This window comes from Vidua macroura, chromosome 2 (assembly GCF_024509145.1).
Source record: "Vidua macroura isolate BioBank_ID:100142 chromosome 2, ASM2450914v1, whole genome shotgun sequence".
Classification (NCBI taxonomy): domain Eukaryota; kingdom Metazoa; phylum Chordata; class Aves; order Passeriformes; family Viduidae; genus Vidua; species Vidua macroura.
The window spans coordinates 108,458,841-108,480,110 of record NC_071572.1 but is presented as its reverse complement, the minus strand read 5'-3'; the positions used below and the strand labels follow the sequence as shown (position 1 = coordinate 108,480,110).

Genomic DNA, 21,270 nt, shown 5'->3' with positions numbered 1-21,270 from the left:
CTTCCAAAGTCAACAATATGGCTGTCTTAGAAAAAGTCTGGTTGAAACACATGAAGGATAGTCACTAATAGTACAATGCAAAACACAATGCACACTTAATGATTTCTTAGATTCGCTGAATATTTCCTTTTATATTTATCATACTTGAGAATTCTTAGATCTTTCCTCCTTAATTCTGAATGTTTATTCAGCATTTGAAAACCATAGTGTGAGTCTTCCATTAAAAATTATTTTGCAAGAGTAGCAAATATCAATTATTTAGCTTTTCTGGATATAAATAAGTGCAAACAGTGGACCTGTGACCTCTAAGATAAACAAGGATGATCTTTATTGTCCACAAACTCTTCTGTAAGTTTATACCTTGGTGGAGACATCAGGGTACTAATGTGACATACTGTAATTTATGTTTTGCAGTAGGGATTGATCCTGTTAATGTTTGTGTTAGAAAAGGAGACAAGACTAGGGAAGCTTATTGATAAGGTCTCTTGTTTGCATGGATGTTATCAAGACACTCCTTTGAGTACCGTCTTCCTTGTCTCTTCACATGGGTCAACTTTCCCTGGCACTCTAGTGTATGTTTTTGCGTAATTTTCTTTACAACACAAAGAAATGCCACTCTAAAGTATTTTCACTGTGGATATTTTTCCCTATTTGGGACACTGATTGGAGTCAGAGAGCGAGTGTGGAGGGCAGCTCCCATTTGTAAATTGTCCCCTGTGGGCCATGGTGGCACTGGGTGCATTGCATGCTGGGGCTACAGGCAGCTCCTTTTGGTGATCAGCATTCAGGACTGGGTCTGGAAAGTGGAATTGCAAATTCAACTACCTGGACATGTCAATATGTCCATCTGACAGGCAGAAATGCTGACTACCACACACCTCCAGCAGCCACGGATTCCTAAATTTTGCCATCTGAATTCTGAAAAATTCAGCAAGAATGTGACATAGATGTCTGTTAAATGCAAAAATAGAACCTTTTTTTGCTTTTGGTTTGGTGTGGGTTTTTTTTGGGTTTTGTTTTTTTGTGGTTTTTTTTTTGGGGGGGGGGGTTTTGTTGTTTGCTTGTTTGTCATGCTAAGTAGTTGGCAAAGCAACAGTAATGTCTTTAAAAGTTAAGTGCTTACTTCAGACTCAGTGTTTGTGTTTGTATGTATTGGAAGCATAGTGTGAGCTTTTTCTGTGTTTTTGGGGAAGAAAGTATACTGTGGGAGTGCATATGCAGTTTTTAACTTCTTGTCACTGTCATAAAAAGGTAATTTGTACCAAGTGAACTGAAATCTGATAAAGTAATACTTCCAGCTTTCTGTAAAGATTACTTCTTACTCATTCTGTTCTTTTTACAGAAGATGTCAAAGCTTCTCATTTATGACAGCATAGTACTAATTCTAAAAAAGGCATGCACAAGACACAAGATAAAACAGGAAAATATGCAGAGTCATTTCAATTTCTCTGTCATTTTTACGAGCCTGTTCCAATAACAGCAAACATCAGCAAACAGGAGGCTGATTTCCATACAGAACCTGGCCAGCTAGTTTGCTTTGTATATACAAATGTAGAGAAGCTGAGCAGCTAGTATTTTCAGTGTCCAGAACAGTTTCTCCCTCCCTTGCAACCACACTTCTCTCTCAGCCTTTTCCATGGGTGCACTTTACAATAACCTTTTAACAGCAACAAGAATTGTGCCAGAAGTTTAAACCCAGTGTGGCATCTGGGAAGAATAGCAAGGAGCTGCTGTGCAGGAAGCAATTATCCCAGCAGGGCTCCAGAGCCCGCCTGAATAGCTGGGGCAGCCGCCAGCAGGCAAGGCCAGGCGAGAGGCACCACTTCTTGGGCTTCGGTCTCTTCCTTCTCTCTGGCTTTTCACTTCCATTTATACACTGAGCAGTAAGGGCTTGCTGCTCCAGCAGCAAAGGGCTGAGTGGGAAGAGCCCAACCACAGGGCAGAGTGTTCTCAGTGTCCAGCCTGGCAGCAGCCCACGAACAGCAGCGCTGAGGGGTATTCGCAGTTAAAGGATGGCACATCTGAGCATCAGGGAGCTGCTCCCCGCACATGTAGAGCATGGGAACAGTGCATGCTTTATTCTGCTTGATTGCAACCTGGGCTGGCTTATTTCAGGAGTAAAAGAAGCTGCAAGTAGCTCCTGGCTTTGCTGTGTGTTGCTGAAGATCAGCCTGTGTTGTAAAATCTGTGGCGACAGAGAACGTTTGTGAACGGACCGAGATCTGTATGTCATTCCCTGCCTGTGGAGTTTCTCTGGAGGATCTAAAGTTGAGCACAAAAATATTGATTCTGGGCTGCTCTGTGAGCTGGGGAAATTGGGGAATTTGCTCTTTGCCTCTCTGTGCATACATTCTCCTCCTTATTCTTTGTAAGTTTAATTTTAGCATCTTCCAAGCAGAGGGCTTTCTGTAGCTGTAAAGTTTAGCCCAGTGGTTTTTTAGCAGTCCTTCAGAAATAATGAAAGTTACACTCAAGATTTGCTTGTGGTTGCCTATGACTGCAAGTTTTTGCTTCAGTCCCGTAACACAGGGCTTGTGTGCAAACCACAAAAAATAAAAGGAAATCTGTGATTTATGATTTGCATGTGCTGCAGTCACAAGAGCTGTAGTGAACAGTGATGGAAAAGTGAAATGTGGCAGATTAATATATGACTTCTGTGTTTAACTGCTCATGAAAAATCAGCACTGCAGTGCATATGCTCCTCTCTTTGACAAATGATGGGAAAAGTTTAATGTTTTCACAACTTTTTCTGCCCAGCATTTACTGAAGAAGAGTTCTACTAACCTTAGGCTCAGTCAGAGATAAATGCAATAGAAACTTAACATAGGTTTATATCCTTCTTTTGAAGTGTGGTCTCATTTCCATGGCATATCATCTTGGTCAAAAGACAGAGAATCAGTAGATTTTTAGTTATGTTAGAAAACACTGTATTTTTTTCAAGGTTAGTTTGCAAAATACTTGTTTATTTGTAGTCTTTAGTTGGCAGAACCAAAACTTCCTTGGGAGTTAACTTGATTATAAAGTTTTTACAGAAAATGTTTTGAATGAGAAGTCAAATCTGTCTTGAAAATACAAATTTGGAAACGTATGAAAGAATCCACTGCATTTTAGTCACCTGTGACTAATTTTATTTGCTTAGTTTGGTTCTCAGTTCATGTTCTCTGCCATAAAGAGCTCAGGTTTAGCCCCAGAGGAACTAAGAAAATCCTTCTTCCCTTGGGAAGCTGCTGTGCCAGCTCCAGGGAGGAAAGCTTTCACAGGCAATTTAGTGCAGGAAGTGCAGCGGTCACGGGAAGGATCCGGGAGCCTGAGATTTGCATCCCTTGAGTGAGGAGCCAGCAGTGGGCAGTCAGGCTCAGAGGGGATGTGCCTTCTCTTCCAGACAAGTGGGAGTCTGAGCCAAAACTGCTGCATCTCAGAAGGTCACAGAGTGACTGAAGCCACAGCTGAAAATAATGACCTGCTGCACAGACCAGCCAGGAGAAAACTATGAATAATTCATTTCTACTCCCTCCTCTCAAACTGTGAGGATTTTGTTGTTGCTTCACAATTGTACTTGTAAGTCTAGGAGATCCTTAGTTTTGCATGTTTTATTTTCTTGTGGGAGCTCATGGTAGAAGAAGACCTACAAACTTCCACTTCAAATCTCTTGATAACTTGAGTCCTGTCAGAACAGTTCCCTTTAGAAGACCCTACATAAGAACCTTAAAAAAACCTGTATTTTAGCACAATGGCTGTGAGAAATCTGCACTCTTGAGAAATGTCTTCCATCAGATTACAAGTCTTGGTGAAGTTTTACCTACCCAGCCTTCTAAAGTTTGAAACTGAATGTTAGGACTCTGCTGTTGAAGACTTGTGCTCTGCACAGCTGCTCTTTTCTTAGGGGAAAGTAGGAAGTTTTCTATTGATGAAATACACCCCACGATATACAATCGTCTTAAATCCATGTTGCCATCCTGCCAACATTAGCTTCAGACTTAGAAAAGTAAGACAATATTGTCAATACCTACAATGACAGTCAGGAACTGAGATTCCCTTGGAAACAGCAGCAGAGTCTGGACCCCTTTGGAAAGTCGTGGTTGTACTCTCCTCCCTCCACTCCTGGTGCTGTCTGCAGGGTTTAGGTGTGATCTGCCACATGCAGTCAGGTCTGGTGATGTAGGTGGGCCTTTTGTCTTCATCCTTAGTGACTCTAACACAGCTCCTCAGAGTGACCTTGGTCTTTCTTCTACAGTGGGAAACAGGCTGCTAAATTCCTCTAGAGATTTGGGTTATGTAGTTTCTTTTATGGTTACCAGGTAGGAATTTTTTATATGTTTTAAAATTTGTGGTTTGTCAGTATTATTTTTCCTTATTACATTTGTGATTCTTTAGGTAAGGTAATTAAAAACTGAGAGATTTTGTGTGGAAAATTAACCCTGGCTGGTCTGAGATTTTATCCTTGGATGTGTGTAAATAACACAGTAGTGGTGGTGCTTAAAAGAAAATTCATGTGTAACTGATACTTCAAATCCTCTGACTTGCTTAAGGGAAGACAAATGAAGACATACCAGACATCGAGTTCAGTTCAAGTTCACTTTTACTTCTGATTTCAATCACTGATTGTAGTGAAAGCTACATGTGCACGAGTGCATCCAGGGGAGATTTATGCATGGGGTTAAATCTACAGTTTTACAGAAATTTCACAGTTGTCATTGTAAACTCATCATTCCCATGCAGGGCCTTCTTTGGATATTGCAGAAAGATTGATAGTTCTAGCTATAATTTTAGCGACCCATAAAATGTGCTTAAGTGTTGTGCATTAGTTGAGTTTAGTGTGTTTTCTGAACTTAATAAGTAACAATATGAAAAACAGTTTATGAAGCATTGGCTTCTTCTTTTTTATAATTTTTTTTTGGTGATCTTTGTAGAACAGATTTAAGACCATGAAGATAGTAGTAACATGCTTTTGTTGTAAGATTTTAATCTTGGTTTATAATAAGAAAGGAAGTATTGCATAGAAAATGTTTTGCACTGTAGCTATGAAAGCATTTCAGAGAAGTATTTTATTGGTTCAAATATTGCAATATAAACATAGCTGTGTGTTCAGAAATTAGTTCTGACTAATGTGAGCCAATATGGATTATTGTGAAGTAAATCCTCCCCTGAATTAAATCTTCCTTTGTGATTAACAAAAGCCAAATGTTTACAGAAAGTTAATTTGGAATTGTTACAGTTTCAACTTCTGAAAATCACACATGCTGAGGCATGGATTTTTCTTTTCTGGTTTTGATTTATGGAATTCTGCATATATCCTGGCTGTTTCTACAGTCTTGTTGGGTGAAGCGTCAAACACATAAAGTAATTCTGATATTTGGTGTCTTGTGATAATGCCAAGGGCTGAATAACTGTCAGCTGCCTCCGAATTCACCAAGCAATTCAGGACACAGATAACTCTTAAGCCTTTGTGGATATCCACCTTCTTGTAGTTACAGCCATCAATAATGAGGCCAGAAAAGTGGGAAAAGGAGTCTTATGAACGGACTTGCATCTGATTCTGCCTCTGATATACCAGACCGGCTGGGGTGCCAGAAGCAGCAGCTTGAATCTATTGTCACTTTATCTACCTTAAATACCTTCCTTTTACGTAAAGCCACCTTCCTATGCATTTTGCACCTTCCTTTAGGCTGCCTTCAGGCCTGTCTGTCTTGCAAAGCTGTTTTGTTGGTCTGTAGGGTAGCGGGGAACAATTGACTTGCACTTTGTCATGACAGATTTACAGCACAGGAAGACCACTTGAAAGAATGTTTCAGACTACTTTCAAATAGAATTTTTTGTGTGTTTGATCTGGAGGAGGCAGCATGTACCTTCCTGGGGTCCCAGAGAATGGAAGGGAAAGCAGGACAGACTTGTCTGTCTGAACTTTGAAGTTAAACAAGAACAAATTTAGTCATTGTTGAAGACCTGCTCCAAACACATTTTGATGTCTAGTGTCTGATATTTAAGCATGCTATAATAGGTAGAGAAGAATACATGGGATTCACAAGGCTTGGAACAAGACACAAATTTTAAAATAAAAATTAAGATAGTCATTTTTACTCTTTTTTGTTCAACTTTGTTCAAACTGCAAAGCTGCCTTCTATTGCTGACATTCCATGCCTTACAAACTCTCCTGCAGTGGTGAGTTGTGATACGGATATTTTGGGATGCTAGACCAGACAGAGGGAAATGAACAAACTCTGTGTTTCTTAACTAAGAAATAAAAGCTCCATTTTACTTATGTGTAACTTTACAATATACCATTGGTGGCACTATTAATTACAATTGCCGGGACTCACCTTGTACTTCAACTGTTGTGTCGATATTCTTAATTAGATTGTACACTTTTAAAGCAAAGGCAGTGTCTGACATGTTAATATTACATGCCCACCACTTTCAATTTAGAAAATGAAAGAAAATGGGTTGTTGTGTATGCTGTACTGTAGAAGACTATAATATATGAAATTTGTGATATCATATATGCAGAAGCCCTGGCTATACAAACAGAAGTCAGTATTTCATTCTGCAGTCTAAATTTGATCTTCCTGTTAATTTGTTTGCTTTTGAATTATTTTGCAACAGAGCAGATTTTATTTATTAAATAGAAATAAACTATAAACTGAAAGAAAGTTAAAAAAAATGTCACTCACATTTATATTTGGACTCTGTAAGCATTTCTCTTATGGCTTCATTCTGTCTCATATTTCATACCACGTTTCTGTGAAAAGTAAATGAATCACCCACATATATAAAAATATTTCATAACACAGACAGATGGGTATGGATTTATACGTGCAGAAATTTACACACATATACACAACACACATAGGTATATAAAATATGGTCTCAGAATAAGAATATATGTGTGTACAGCTATACTGAATTCTTGGTGGTATGTTGTAGAACCCTTGGGTAAGTTTTTATGGATTTGATTTATTGGCTGACTGAGTTGATTCATTATTTGTATATGATTTTTTGCTGCTGGGTGGCCATAATTTACAATTCTGGACCTAGTTAACTCTGTGGGTGCCTAGAGTTTTCTGTATGAACATCTCCAACTATTGTTTAAAGAAATAAATGAAGTAGACTTGCTTGAATGAGCAATTTACTGAGGAGGAGCAAAATAAGGTCAGGCAGGCAGGTCATAGAAAATAGCTTTCAAAAAGTCTTTGTAAGACACCATACCATCATATATTTTCTTAGCATACATACAATAATCCATACATTTTACAGGCAGCTGAAGATCATCTGTGAAACGCTTTTTCTCTTACTAGAATGTTTTTCTCTTATTAGAATCAGTCTTTTTCTCTTATTAGAATTCAGTGCTATTCTTGTATTATCCTAATTGTAAATCCCTGTTAGATTTGCTGGTAGGCACAGAACACAATACTGAAGAGGCATGAAAAGTCAAAAAGTGCCTTGGCTTCATTTTGGTATAAATGAAACATGACACTTACTTCCAGAATTAGAATTTTAGCTTTGGCAGTTAGCAGAGCCGTTCTTTTCCCATGACACAACCATATCTACTAAAGTAGTGGAATAAAACTGTTTTCTGTATCTTGTTTACTTGGAAGGACTTCTCTTGGTATTCAGCATGGTCACAACTCTTCAGGAGGTTTGGGATGTAATGGTATACTCACTGCCTGTCACTTTTGCAAATTATATCATTTGCTGCTATAAAGTCCAGCTGGTGTACTTTGGGGCAAGGGCAAAAATATGAGAAGACCCAGAGCACTCAAATTAAAATGCCTTCATTAACTGTTAAGTATACGCAGACTATGAAGTGTAATTTGCAAGATTTCATGTACTGTCTCCAAAGGTGATTTGACTGTTTACAGCGCTCAGTACTGGATATGAACTTAGTAAGACAAATTCAGCAGTGATTCTTTATTTGTTCCTACCAAATTTCACGTGCATGTCTTCTTTTGTGTACTTTTTTTACTTAAAGCCATTGGTCTATGGTCCATAGGTATTTCTGGGAGTGCGTGTTGAGAAGAAATGCTGCACATAGACAACATAAATTTTTCACAGCTGCAGTTTTCATTTGCAATGTCATATTAAACTGAAGGTATTGTCCAGTCTTATTGAGATGGTGGGTACCTAATTTTTTAAAATGCATTGAAGAATTTTGGTAGTTGTCCACCAGGGGAAGTTCACTTCCTCCTAGCCATCTGTGACTGCTCCAGTTACAGACACGTGTAATTCCACATTCAGTGGTGGCACATTTTATTGTAGCTGTGTAATTTATCACAATTCCATGTGGAATAACCATCATTGCAGTGAAAGTTCTAAACCCTTCTCATGTTTTAAGGAAACCAATCAACCTAACAAAAGAAACCCCTTTGCACATGCATTCAGAATCCATGTTGTAATACAGCTTCCTTCAGCATGCATGTCACATCTTAGGAAGTCTGCCTCAACATCCATGAGGGAATGTTTCTTCTGCATCTCCTTCTTTATCTAAATCTCAAATAACTTGCAAGAAAAGCAGCTTTCAATGACTTTTTAGTTTTTCATATGTTTCTGCTTTAATGCTTCTCTCCATCTATGCTTTGAAGGGAATCTCATAGCAATTGCTACAAGAAATTCCTAGGACTGTTCTTGCTTAAGGTTACAATTTGTGCAAGATATGCAGTTGTGTCATATTGTGGTGGATTTGAATGGGATTTTCTTAAGTGATAAAATAACAGAGGAGCACAAATGCTACTGAATGTCACTAGGATTCAGACTTTGAAGAAATACACAAAAATCACTGATTTCAGTTTACATGGGTTTGAAATCATCTGATGAGCTGGCAAATTCTTGTGATATATAAATACCTTCCTTTGTTCTATCCAGTGTGGTCATTATTTATGTACATAAAAGGTATGTATTTCTGCATGTGTATGTGGATATACAAGTACCCCAAAATGCAAGTGAAAGTAGTTCAAAAATCGGAGGTTTTTTTTAATCCTTTGCATACGTTATTTGGAAAATCAATTGCTTTCTGTGATTTAGGGACATGTAAAACAGAAATAAATACAGATAGAGTTCTAGTTATAGTTTACATCCTCTTCCCCTGCTCACCAGTTCAGGCAGTCAGCAATCTAAAACTGCGTATAGATTCTTGAAAAATGTGTGTTTGCAGGTCACCTTTACTTTTTCATTCCTCATGCCTCAAATCTCCAGTGAAATTTCAGCATTACCAGCTTTCTGAATGATAAAGGACATTTCTCTTGTGCTCTCAAGCAATGAGTGGCAAAGGCAACAGAATGAAATTTGTATGCAACACTGTCTACGCTCCACGCGCGTGTCCATTTATCTCAATAACTGACTGTCATCTTTGTGCCTGTACATCCTACAATGACAATCAGAGCCCAACGCTGCTCGAGATGTCAAATTTCCAGGGATAGATTTCTAGCTGCAGGCAATTCAAGCTAAATACCTCATATTGAGAACACTCTCCTCCTTGTCACTGACCACATTAAAGCCTTTCATGTAGCTTCATATGTGGCTTTTATTTATTGTCTACTTCCACCCATGGCTTGAACTGCAGTGGCTTTCAAAAGTGATAGGGCTTGTAAGCATATGTGCACTTCAGAATGTATTTTCTGTAATTAAGGAACTTTCTTTGTATATCAAAGTAAACATGGTACATATGCAGCTGCCTACTCAAATTTTGCTGCATTTGGGTGAACTTTGCAATTTGTTCAACCATTTGGTCAATAAAATGGAAGAATAAATCCTTTTAAAGGAAGATCAGGTATTTTCATATGCATTTAATGTGCATTTTTATATAACATAATAAAATCTGGTATCACAAAAGTAAGTGTGTTTTCTGATTTGGGGGTTATTGGAATTCCGTTATCTCCCAAAAGCTGAATTCAAAATTAAGAACAGAATGTTATTAATTTCCCACTAAGAATATAATTGCTTCTGCTCGTCTGCTTATCAGCCTTTAAACTTACCTATTTAAGGTGAAGAACTAAAGAATAAAGAATTTCCTTCACTTCCTTAAGAAATGAAAACCAAAACAAACACAAAATTCATGAATAATAATGAGCATGACCAGCAGCAGGATAGTGTGCACATATTTCTTGTCAAGAAAAAGTAATTGCAGCACTTGATGTGAAAATGAGATTTATGTCTTGTGCTAATTTTTACTCTCTACCTGATTGTATCAGTACATGGGAAGGAATTGTAGTCCTTCTGGCTAACAAGCATTAAACAGGCTGGTGAGCATGCATTACATTACACAGAATGAAGAAAAAACTAACAAGTCTCCAAATCTCAGAGATTTTAAAATACTGATGTAAAATTTAAACACAAGCTTTTTGCATAAGAGAAGGAAATTAGGCTAATAGTAATTTTTTCCACTTTTTAAATGTGATATGTAAAACCACAAATGGCTTGTTCTATTATCTGTAACAAAATATTTTCCAATCTATTATTATTAAATCAATAATTCATATTAAAGTATTTTTGTTATCCTTGATTTGTCCTAGATCAGAGGAGGAAAGCTTATGATCACATACACAAGAAAGAACGATGCTGGCAAATACGTTTGTGTTGGAACAAATATGGTTGGAGAACGTGAAAGTGAAGTTGCAGAGCTCACTGTTTTAGGTAAGAATTCCTTTTAGACTCTATTGATGAAAATGTCCATCTTTTGTTTTTCCTAGGAAGCCTTTCTCTAAAGATTATTCTGATCTATTTCCTTTTCAGTGCTGAAAATGTTTTTCTCATGGTTGTGATCTAGTACACAGAGGGAAGGTAATGGCTCTGCAGCCCACCTGGGACAATTTCTTCCTATTATAAGATACTTTTGTATTTAATGCTCAAACTGAAAATAATTCCAGTGTCCATGACTGGATCAGTATTGTGAAATAACAGCAAAACAAAAATTAACAAGTTTAAGAAGCAGAGGCTTCTTTTCCTTCTTACTGGAAAGAATCATAATTACTCTAAATTTCTATTTGGAAAAATTATCCTTTCATTTATAGGAACATGTGCTGAGTGTTGTAAAACTACAACAGATTTGCTTGTTCAAGTGATTCTATTGATAGTCCCTCTGAGCATCAAAAAATATGTTTTCATTTAAGATAGCTGAACTTAGCTGAAAATTGCATGTTTGGTTGCAACATCAGGAGGGAAGCTGTAATTCCACCTGCAGTCTCAGTGTTCCTTCAGCATAGGAGAATTTAAATGCTTTTCCTTCAAAATATGTCCCATTTTACTTTAAATTAGAGGAGACTTGAGATAGCTTGATTGTTTCTAAAAAAAAAAAGCTTTTGCATCTTTACAGGATGAGACAGTCCAAGCCCTGGTTCACAGCACACTGGTTTCCATCACAATACTGCTGCAGTAATAGTAGTTTGTTGGTGGCTTTATTTTTATTAAATTCATGTTTAAGAGCTGTCTTGTCTGTCTTTGGCACTTTTATCTGTCTTCTCTACGTTGCTGAGCTAGGACTCAGGCAACAGACGTGTTCAGAATTTCTTGTGAAGCAGGGGTTTCCTAAATAAAACAAGGTTTTATGCCATCTTAAAATTGTTCAAACTGAATATCCAGGAAGAAGGTGGTATGTAACCCTTTAGAAGCTGAGGAAGACTTTGTGATCCCTTGTACTGTTTTATTTTGGTTTTGTATAAACCCTTTTGAAGCACTAGGGGAGGAAGTTTATTGTCAAATAGACTTTCAGAAGTTTCAAGCAAAATCTAAACTTGAAAGCTGTAATTAATTAAGTAAAGTCCTGGCACCAGGCTTCTATTTAACTGTACCATTTAATAGCTCATCACTAGTCTGCTGCCAAGCAGGGAATCATGGGCTGGACTGTTTGATAACTTAGGCTGAAAAAATACTTCTCTTGCTAAACACCTGTAAGAGGGGTGTATTGCAGGCAGAGCTCTGTCTGGCTTTTTTTTCATCTCTTGTTCCTTTCAGACATATTTCAGATTTTCAGCCTGGGGAAACTAGTGAGGTTTTGTTTTCAAATGGGTCAGTAAAGCTTTGAATGTCTTACCAGCCTGTGTCTAGAAATCTTTAAAACACCTTATTCTTTCAACTCAGACTTGGATATGCATGAAAAAGCACGAGTAATATGCTGACTTCATATATTAAATTTTTTCTGCATTAATCTTCTATTTATGAGGTTTGGTTATTTAGAAGTTGAACTTTTGCTTCTAGGTCTCTGCTTTAGATCAGAGGGAGGATGCATGCCAGAAACTGTAATATTAGAAAGTTTCAAAGTGATCCTTGCTAAGCTTTCCTTGTATGTACCAAATAATCATGTGACAAAGATAGATTCTTAAATCAGTGCTGATTTCCCTTATCCCTTTCTGCATTTGAGTAAGAGTGTTATAAATGGGCAGACAAAAACTCGTGGGAGTCAATTACTCTTCCTTTAGGAAACTGATCTGGAGAACAATGTGCCTCTTGTGAGTTTTGCAGTTGGGCAGCAGTCTTGGTCTTACCAGATCAGTCCTTTTCCTCTTGCATAGTTAAGTTCAATATTCTTCCCCAAACTGTTCCTACTCTGAGATTTAATCTGGATGTTCTTTTCTTATATGCAGTTTTGGTTTTTTCGGCACCTACAAGAAAGGGGCCAGGGTAGAGGGTTGTCTATATTTGTATCTTTTTAGTTCACAGCTAGATTTCTGTCTGTAGATCTCTGTTTTATTTCTCACTTCTTGTATATGAACTCAGACTAGAAATGACAGCTTAAAGATCAACTTGCTATTTCATTTAACATTATTTCCTACCATTGCCAGCAAAGTTAAGTTTTCTACAACACAAGTGTCCAGCTGGTCTGGATATCCTCGAGAATAAAGGAAGCTTTTTTTTAAATAAGGTTTTGTTCAGTTCACATTTCCTTTTTGAACTATGACGTTTTTGTAATATTGAATCTCTGTGTCTGCAAATCCAGAGTAATATTTAGAACCGCTTTTCTCAAACACAAATGTGAGACATGAAGAGCATGGGATTGTCTCTTTATCCTTCTGTCTGGTTGTTTTGTACTCCTCTGAGAAATTTGTGGAGTATTTTTGGGTATTCACACTTCCTGATGGTGCCAATGGCCTCAGACTGTTGCAGTTCCAGGGGGATGATATTTATATCTTTAGTACATACAAGTCAAAACATGCAACTGCCTTCTCAACTCCCTCAGAGATTTCACAGGTTTATAGACAAAAAGTTCATCTGCCTTAGGCAAAGGAACCTGCCAAACACTCTCCTGTTAAACCTTCCCAGTTATTTTATGGACATGCTGTTGTCATCTGGTGCTGCTCTTCTAGATGGGTCATTCCTGGAATATTCCAGAAATTGTTTAAAGCCACTTTTATTCTTGGGAGTGTGCAAACCTCATGGCAGTGCAGCCTGGTGTGGAATTATGAAAGTATGAATAGCCCAGCAACCTAAAGCTTTGAATCCTGGTACAGGTAGAAAAGTGTATCAATACCTTTCCTGAAATTTGCAGTTTTCCAAAACAACCCAGACTGTACTGAGGTCACCTTTTGTTCCAGAAAGTCTGAGCATAAGTGTGCAGCAGTGAATCTGACTCTGGTGAGCCAGGACTTGGCTCATCCATGTCCTGCAATTTAAATCAGGGATAGCAGCAGTTTTGATGAACAAAAACTACAGAGAGGACTATCGGTGCTGGGATCCCAGACATGTCGGAAGAATGATGCCTGAACTCCAATGATTTTAGAAGGCTAATTAATTACTTTATTATACTATATTACACTATAACTATATTACACTGTATTACACTAACAAGAACTATCACTAACTAGAAAAACCTGTGACTCTCTGCTGAGAGTCCCGACACAGCTCTTGGATCCAACTGGTCCATGAATCCAAACAACCATCACCAGAATCCAGCCAAGCAATCACCTTGGGTAAACAATCTCCATACCACATTCCACATGGGCACAAACACAGCTACAGATAAGAATGGTTTCTCTTCTTCTCTCTGTGTTTCTCCAGGAAAAAACCCTGAGAGAGAGAGAATTATGTCTCTCTGTTCAGAGAATGTGAATGCCACAGAGGACATTCTGGGTTTTTTTGGCTTGTTTTACTTCATGTGTGCTGGTGAGAGAAAAGGTTGCCTTTCAAATGCAGAATTGGAAATTATTGCATGGAGTGCTTGCTGCTGCTGACACCTGTGAGCAACCTCACAGAGAGCCTGTGCAATCTGGACACAGAACTGCTGGATTAATCCTTGTTTTCCTTTCCTTTCCCTTTAGAGAGACCATCTTTTGTGAAGAGACCGAGCAATTTGGCGGTGACTGTGGATGACAGTGCGGAATTTAAGTGTGAGGCAAGAGGTGACCCAGTCCCTACAGTGAGATGGAGGAAAGATGACGGGGAGCTGCCAAAAGCAAGGTGCAGTACTTGGAGTTACCCTTTTTATAACATAGTTTCGTGTATGGTGAGGCCATTCAGTGATTGACAGCTAGAATTTCTTTGTCTTGAATACAAAAGGCCTGGCTTGATCCAGTAAAACATTTCTAATTAGCACTGTGCTCTAGTTGAATTTACAATTTATGTTGAAACTTAAGAACGGCCTGCTTTCAAGTTTTTGTTGTGACAGCACATGACAAATGTAACATAAAACAACCAAGTTCAGCCAATAGTATGAGATACAGATTAATTCTTCACCTGAAGAGTCTTTTGTGATTGCTAAAAGTTTTGGAGAATGCATTACAAATAGTGAAAGAGATTACAACATAAAGAAATGCGTACTGGAATTGCAAAATGGAGGCTGGAAATGTAGAAAGCTGCCTTGGTTATACATGTTTTTGTTGCTAGGTTTCCAGTGAACTTCCTTGTTATTGCTGCAATTCAGGCCAAAAAGTAAAACACATTATTAAAAGTAAACACGTCCTGTGATGGATCGATATAGAGATAGATTAAATACTAAATTTACTTAATTTGAAATCCTACTTATCAGTTTAAAAAACTTTCAGGGGAGTGGACTGAAAGAAGAAACCCTTTAACAGTTCTGCATTAGGGCTTTGCAATTGTGTGCAAATAATATCAGAATACGGTTTTCAAATACTTGGATATCTTTTGATTTTAAAACTTTATTTTGCATTATCAATTTATAAGTATGTATACTTTTTTCCCCCCTTATGGGAAATACAGAAATGAGAATATTTTCAGAGCAAATCCCCCATGGTTTTACCCTTTACAGAAATTGTACAAAGTTCTGTTATTCCTATTCATTGTTAACTACTATGTATATTTAAAGATACGAAATCCGTGATGATCATACCTTGAAAATAAGAAAAGTTATGGCAGGAGACATGGGATCATACACTTGTGTTGCAGAAAATATGGTTGGAAAAGCTGAGGCATCAGCAACTTTAACAGTTCAAGGTAAGAATGTTTCTTTGCAAATAATAAAGTTAAATAAAGTTGTACTAGAATAAGTTGATTTTTCTTTGTACAACAACACTAGAGATAAAAAAAAAAGTGAAAATACAAATTTGTTTTGAGTTGTAGTCTGAGGAAATGGAAACACTTTACGTGTAAGATTTTTTTAAGCAGTCTTTACAATGCTGGGATGAGGAACTGAGTATTTCAGTTCCTCAAGTTCAGAATCAAGGCACTTGCAATCTTTGTATCTGAAGCACAGAAAAAAGAAAGTTGCATTCTTTTAATTCAAAAAATTAAGCTGCATTTTTTTAATTTAAAAAGAAAGAGTTGCAAGTTCAAGTATCTGCCAAGTTTTTTCAATTAAATATAGTAGAGAAGCAGTGAATGATAAATCTGTTTGTGTATCTTTTAGTACACTAACCCAGACACTGGAATTCCTGTTGCTTTTTCATTATAAAAGCGTATTGAAGCACTACTGTTTCTTTGTAAGATAAAAATTCAGTGGAACTCAGTGAACTAATATGTATAAAAATCCTTCACTGCCTTTATATACACAATCCAGATGTTCACTATTCAGATAATCCCTCTCTTCCTTTCCTGGCGAGCAGACAGGCAATGATGTCATCCTGATGCTTTTTTCTGGGCGCTGATGGTCCTTCTGTCCTTTTCTCTGTTCAGTGGGAATTAGTCATTATGGAGTTCTGGGGAAGTATAGGCTTAAAAGTATTTTATTTGGTAACAGGCCTCTATTTTGACACATTTACTGTAACAGGAAAGGTCTTGCCCTGAACCTGCTCTCGTTTTTCCACCAGAAACATTTGGTGTCCCTCTGTTAAGAAAGTATTGAATTCTTTCGTTGAAGCTCTCATAAAACCAAGAATTTTGAGATGTTCTGTTTTGTTCGTCACCATGATGTTTATACTTCAAAACTCATACCTTATGTTTGTAAAATAACCAGCTCTCATGCTTAGTGTTGGAGACTAAAGGATAAACTTGTGAGCAGTAAGCACAGTTTATTCAAAGGAAAAAGACTGAATTATTTCTTAAATAGTGATTTGTTCTGAAGAGCATGTCTTAAATCAACTGTTAATCCTGTAAAATGTTACTATTAAGAAAGTTTGCTTTAATGACTGGTTGAGCAGTTACATTTCTGTAAATAAACTCTTGGTGGCCCTAATCTTTCATAGTCCTATTCAAAATAATAAACAAAAGCATACTTGAATTCCCATTTAGCTTAGTGATGCTAATAGATATAGAATGACTAAAGTATGTAGATGTTAGAAATTGAATTATATCTTTTTGGTAATAAACTGGTATTTTTAAGGAACAAGATCATAGCCTAAGTCCTGATTCATCAAGATCCTAATTTTTAAGTGCTTGTATTACACAGTAGATATTTACACTGTGGCAGCTTTGCTCTGAGGATATTATTATGGGGTAATTTGTTTCCCAGTGTGAATGGATTACCTCCTGAGCCATTTGTCTGCACTAATGTCTTCATAGGAGGGATTGATGTGAGAAACTGTAATGTGTAGGGACAATTTGTAGTTGGTAATGAAATAAATTATGATCAAAATCCATTTATTAGCGTATCCAAGAGACCAAGTTTTATGGAAGGGGGAAAAAAATACTCCTCTAGCAGATGCATTTTCCATTCAGATTTTTTCATATTTTTCCTCCCTTTTCTGCCTTCTCCTCTTTTTTCTTCCTCTCCTTTTCCCTTGAGAAAAAAACATATGGGTTTTTTTCCCTAAAGGGTCAGCTTTTTGACTATGCTATATCTAGAAAAGTAGACTGATTTTGTTTCAGTACTAAAATAAGATTGCTCTGACTGATTGTGGACACACAGCTCTTTGAATTTTTTGGTTGGTTCATTGCTTTTTTATTATTTAATGGGGTTTTTTTCTGGGTGATTTAAAGAATGCAACTGGCAACTCTTTTCTTCACTTTTGGTTATCCTCACATGATCTGTTAACTGTAGAATTTAGTAAATGTGTGTTCTGCTGCGCCAAACTGAGTTATTTTTGTTGCCTGTTTGTAAACAGAGGGCTGCATTGCCAATCACAGCTTCAGACATTACAGCTGCCACTGTGCAGGCATGTTAAATTCAGCAAAGGGCAAGGAGGAGGTTTGGCGTGGGTTTGAGTGAGTTCGGGTTATTTGCAGAGCTTTGGTTTGGGTTTTTTCCTCTTCAGTATCTCAGCAAGAGGCTGTGGTATTTCTGTGCCAGACTCTGTGCCAGAGGAGGAATATGAGAGCTGTCAGTGGTGACCCAAGACGTGTGTCTGTGTCAGGAAAGGGACAGTCTGCATCTGTCAAGTGTCTGCACAGTGGGGCTGTGGCAGGGAGTGAAACGTGGCAGGGCTGCAAGCAGTGCTGTTCAGGGCCTCGGGGTTGGCAGCACTAGGAAAAGGATTTATCTTCTTCTCTACTCATCATTTCCACTCACACTGTGGCTGACCCCAGTGTGCTTTCTCCTGTGGAGGGTTATCTGGGGCACTAAAACGTGGAGCGTGCAGCACCAGGGCAATTGAGATAGGCAGCTGTCAGGGAGGTGTGGATGGGACGAGGTGAACAGCTATCCTGGGTCCCACAGGGAGCTGCCCTGGATCCCACTGGACCCTCTCCTGCTCAGCTCTGCCTTGTGCCTGATGCAGGCCCTGCAGGGCCTGATGCAGGCCCTGCAGGGCTCCCTATTTCGGGAATGCTCCACAGCCACAGTGATGGGAGCCAGCCCAAGCCATGTCCCTGGACTAGGAACTGTCAGCTCAGATAGTTCAACTCTCCCTCTCTCTCTGTGTAATAAACTGTTAACTGTAGAAAATACAAGAGAGGGGAGGAAATATCAGTTCCAGTTTTATGTTCTTCCTGCTCATGGCACTGGCGTCACAGATGCTGGTTATTGGAATCACTATTTTCCTCTGTACAGGCTCATAACTTTGGGGACCATAAGTGTTTCCTACATGTGTACTGTGACTTCAGCCATATTCACAAACCAAATTTGGAGTTCTGTATTGACGTAGTGAAGTTTGAACTCTTCCTTTAGTGTTTTATTCCTGCAGCTTAGAAGCATTTCCATCCCTAAAACTGTCAAGTTATCTTATTGTCTCCTTGGAAAATTAAATAGTTAAGGAAATGTAATCCTGATGTTGTTTCCATATACCTAAAATTGGAGAATTCTACCCTCTGTTTTCATTTTGCAGCAATGTGTACTGCATCTGTAAGGCATCCAGAGACATTGTAAATACATGTGGAAGCATTTCATTCAGGAGATGATTAATTATTAAATAAATACCTCAGTCAATACATAATGCCAGGAAGCAGCCCAGAGTACAATACATTATATTTTGCTAACGCATTATATTTCACCAAGTAGCTGATATACATCAGAAAAGGAAAAAATGGCCAAAAAAAATGGCATCACTGGAACCAGTGGACTTCTCTCTTGCTCTAGCACTAAGCAAGCTGTATATTTATTGTATTTATACTGTATTGTATTTGAAATATATATGCAAGATGCATTTCATATTTTGTGTAGGTTTGTATTACGTGACTTGCTTAGCTTTATGCCTCAAAGCAGGACTGTAGGAAATATATTTTATATTTCATTATTATGTATATCATTGAAAACAATGTTCCTAAGACACACAAAATTACCAGAGATGCATACTTCAGAACTTGAGTAGTAAAAGAGAATTAGTTTTACCATTAATGCAAATGGAAGTAGGGCATCTTCAAGAATTTGCAAATCCCACATTTAACCATGAAAATACTTTCAAGCAAATCTAAGAACCAAAGGTTTTACATATTCTCACTTACTTCTGTTTGCTTTGCTACCATTTGTGGTACTTAATTTGGCTTTTTTGACATCTAATTTTATAATAGGTTTATAATTTCTGGTGAAATGAGCTGTTCTCTGAAACACACAAGTGTAAGTTAGGGCTCCAGTGGCAGCCCTAATCTGCAGCTGGCCAGGAACCATCACAGCAGTGGCAGAGTAGGTGAGACTCAGCAGGAGTTAGGAGCAACAGCTCCAGTGGCTCAGTTGGCTTCAGGACTTCACAAGAGTGACACCAGCACTGGCTGTAGGTGACTGTGGTAGTCAGCAGAAAACTGGAGTCTTTTCCTTGAACAGAGCTCTTCTTAGCTCTCCCTACTCAAGCAGTGGCTCTGGAGAAGTGTGCAATACTTGGTACAGGGCCCTGCCTAAACTACACCTAAACCTGCTGCAGCAGTGGCTGAACTGTGAAATGTAAATTTTGCCAGTCAAAGGCACTAAGCACATTTGGTGTTATCTGTTTGGCAGGAAAAAAGAAGAATTCCTATGGAAATTGTACCAGCCAGTTCATATTTTACAGTGGCAGTCTCTGATACCAAGCCTTTTTAGATTATGGTGTCTTTAATTTTAGGGTTAACAGAGCTTGTCTGCAAGGTAGATACAGAGTGGAACTTTTGAAAAGTGACTCCTGGCTGTGATTTTGCGTAGGAGTCAACTGACAAGGAATTTTAATCTGAAAAGGTGGCACATGCTTCAGGTCTGGAATTTCCTCCTCCTTGCACCTCCTCTTTGTGCAAGGTAGCTTCAAGGCACACAGTAAAAGACATCTATTTGATAAGGCTTCTGGGAAGGGCTGCGAATACCACCCGGAATATAAAGGAATAGGATTTGCTCTTTCATCTGTCTGATACCATAGAAATGTTTCCGCTGTGTCAGGCCGCTGGTACACATTAGAAGTTGGCTGTAAATGTAACTGCATTAAGCATGAAAAACAACCAAGACAAAATTCAGAGTTTTATGGGATTATAGAAATGCTGTTGAGGTGTACAGCAATTATTATGCATTGTAGTGAACCTTTCACAGTCTCAGGGCTGAATTTGACCACTGGAATTTTAAAACTAGGATTTGGATTTAGGTCTGAACTTGTCTTCATGTTCTCTCTTTAAATCAGTATTTCTTCCTTTGAAAGAACTGTTTTGATGCAATATTCTGCCCTCAGTCCCTTGAAAAAGGAAGGAAGAACAATGATTGTCCAATGAACTTCAGGATTTTTTTAATTAGTAAACTTTTGGCAGGATAAATGAAGGAGACCATCTCCTGTGATTTCAATACCTTAAAGAGCCCATTTCCCCCTTAATGACTGCAGTAAACTCTGATAGCACATCAGATTTCTATCAAGGATCTGAGGAGTTTGACTGCCACCAATTTCTGGTGAAAGAACAGAAATCTTAAAAGTTAATCAGCAGGAAATGAGAAAACTGTCTGAAGAGGAGATTAGAGCCCTGAAGGTTCTTGTCTTAACTGATGTAAGTGATGAACACTAAGATTCCTGAAGCATTTCTAAAACACGGATAAAAGAAGGAATCTGTAAGTATTTTAATAAATAACTGCTTCCATGGTTTTTAAGTGCAAAATGGATGTTGACTTGATTTGGTTTGGTTTTTTACATAGAATCTCACAACAGTGACAACAATATTTTACAGGAAAATAACACAAAAACTTTTGAGATTCCTTCCTCCAGTTTGGTGCTTTGAAACAAGGACTTGAGACATGTTTTTAAGCATGTAGAACAGGCATCCAGATAATTTGGAGAAATGTTATTGCAGAAGTAAATTGAAGCTAGAGGCTTTTTACTGCTGAAAGGGGTTTATTTACTGTATAATTCTCAAAAATTGTGCATTTTAATCACTCAGTGCAAGGAATTGAAGCAAGTAGGTTTGTATAGCATACTTCAGCACTCAATTTAAAAAAAAAAAAGTAGCAAAGAAAATATGAAGGCTCTTTTCTAGTGCCTGAAATTTCCTAAATCCCATGGCTGTGGAAAAAAAAATTGTTTTTGTATTAGGTTTCACTGCTGCAGACTTACTGTGACTGCTGTTCTAAAGATAACATTTCAA

At 37.9% G+C, this 21,270-nt stretch overlaps 1 protein-coding gene across 3 annotated transcripts in view; it reads left to right on the top strand.

Moving 5' to 3' along the window:
* Positions 1–21,270, top strand: part of ROBO1 (roundabout guidance receptor 1) — a 292,886-nt gene that overhangs the window by 196,887 nt on the left and 74,729 nt on the right. For all 3 annotated transcript variants that reach the window (XM_053969867.1, XM_053969868.1, XM_053969866.1), the window contains exons 4-6: positions 10,503–10,623; positions 14,241–14,379; positions 15,248–15,375. In XM_053969867.1, coding sequence (XP_053825842.1) covers positions 10,503–10,623; positions 14,241–14,379; positions 15,248–15,375 — 388 coding nt within the window. The remainder of the gene's footprint in view (positions 1–10,502; positions 10,624–14,240; positions 14,380–15,247; positions 15,376–21,270) is intronic.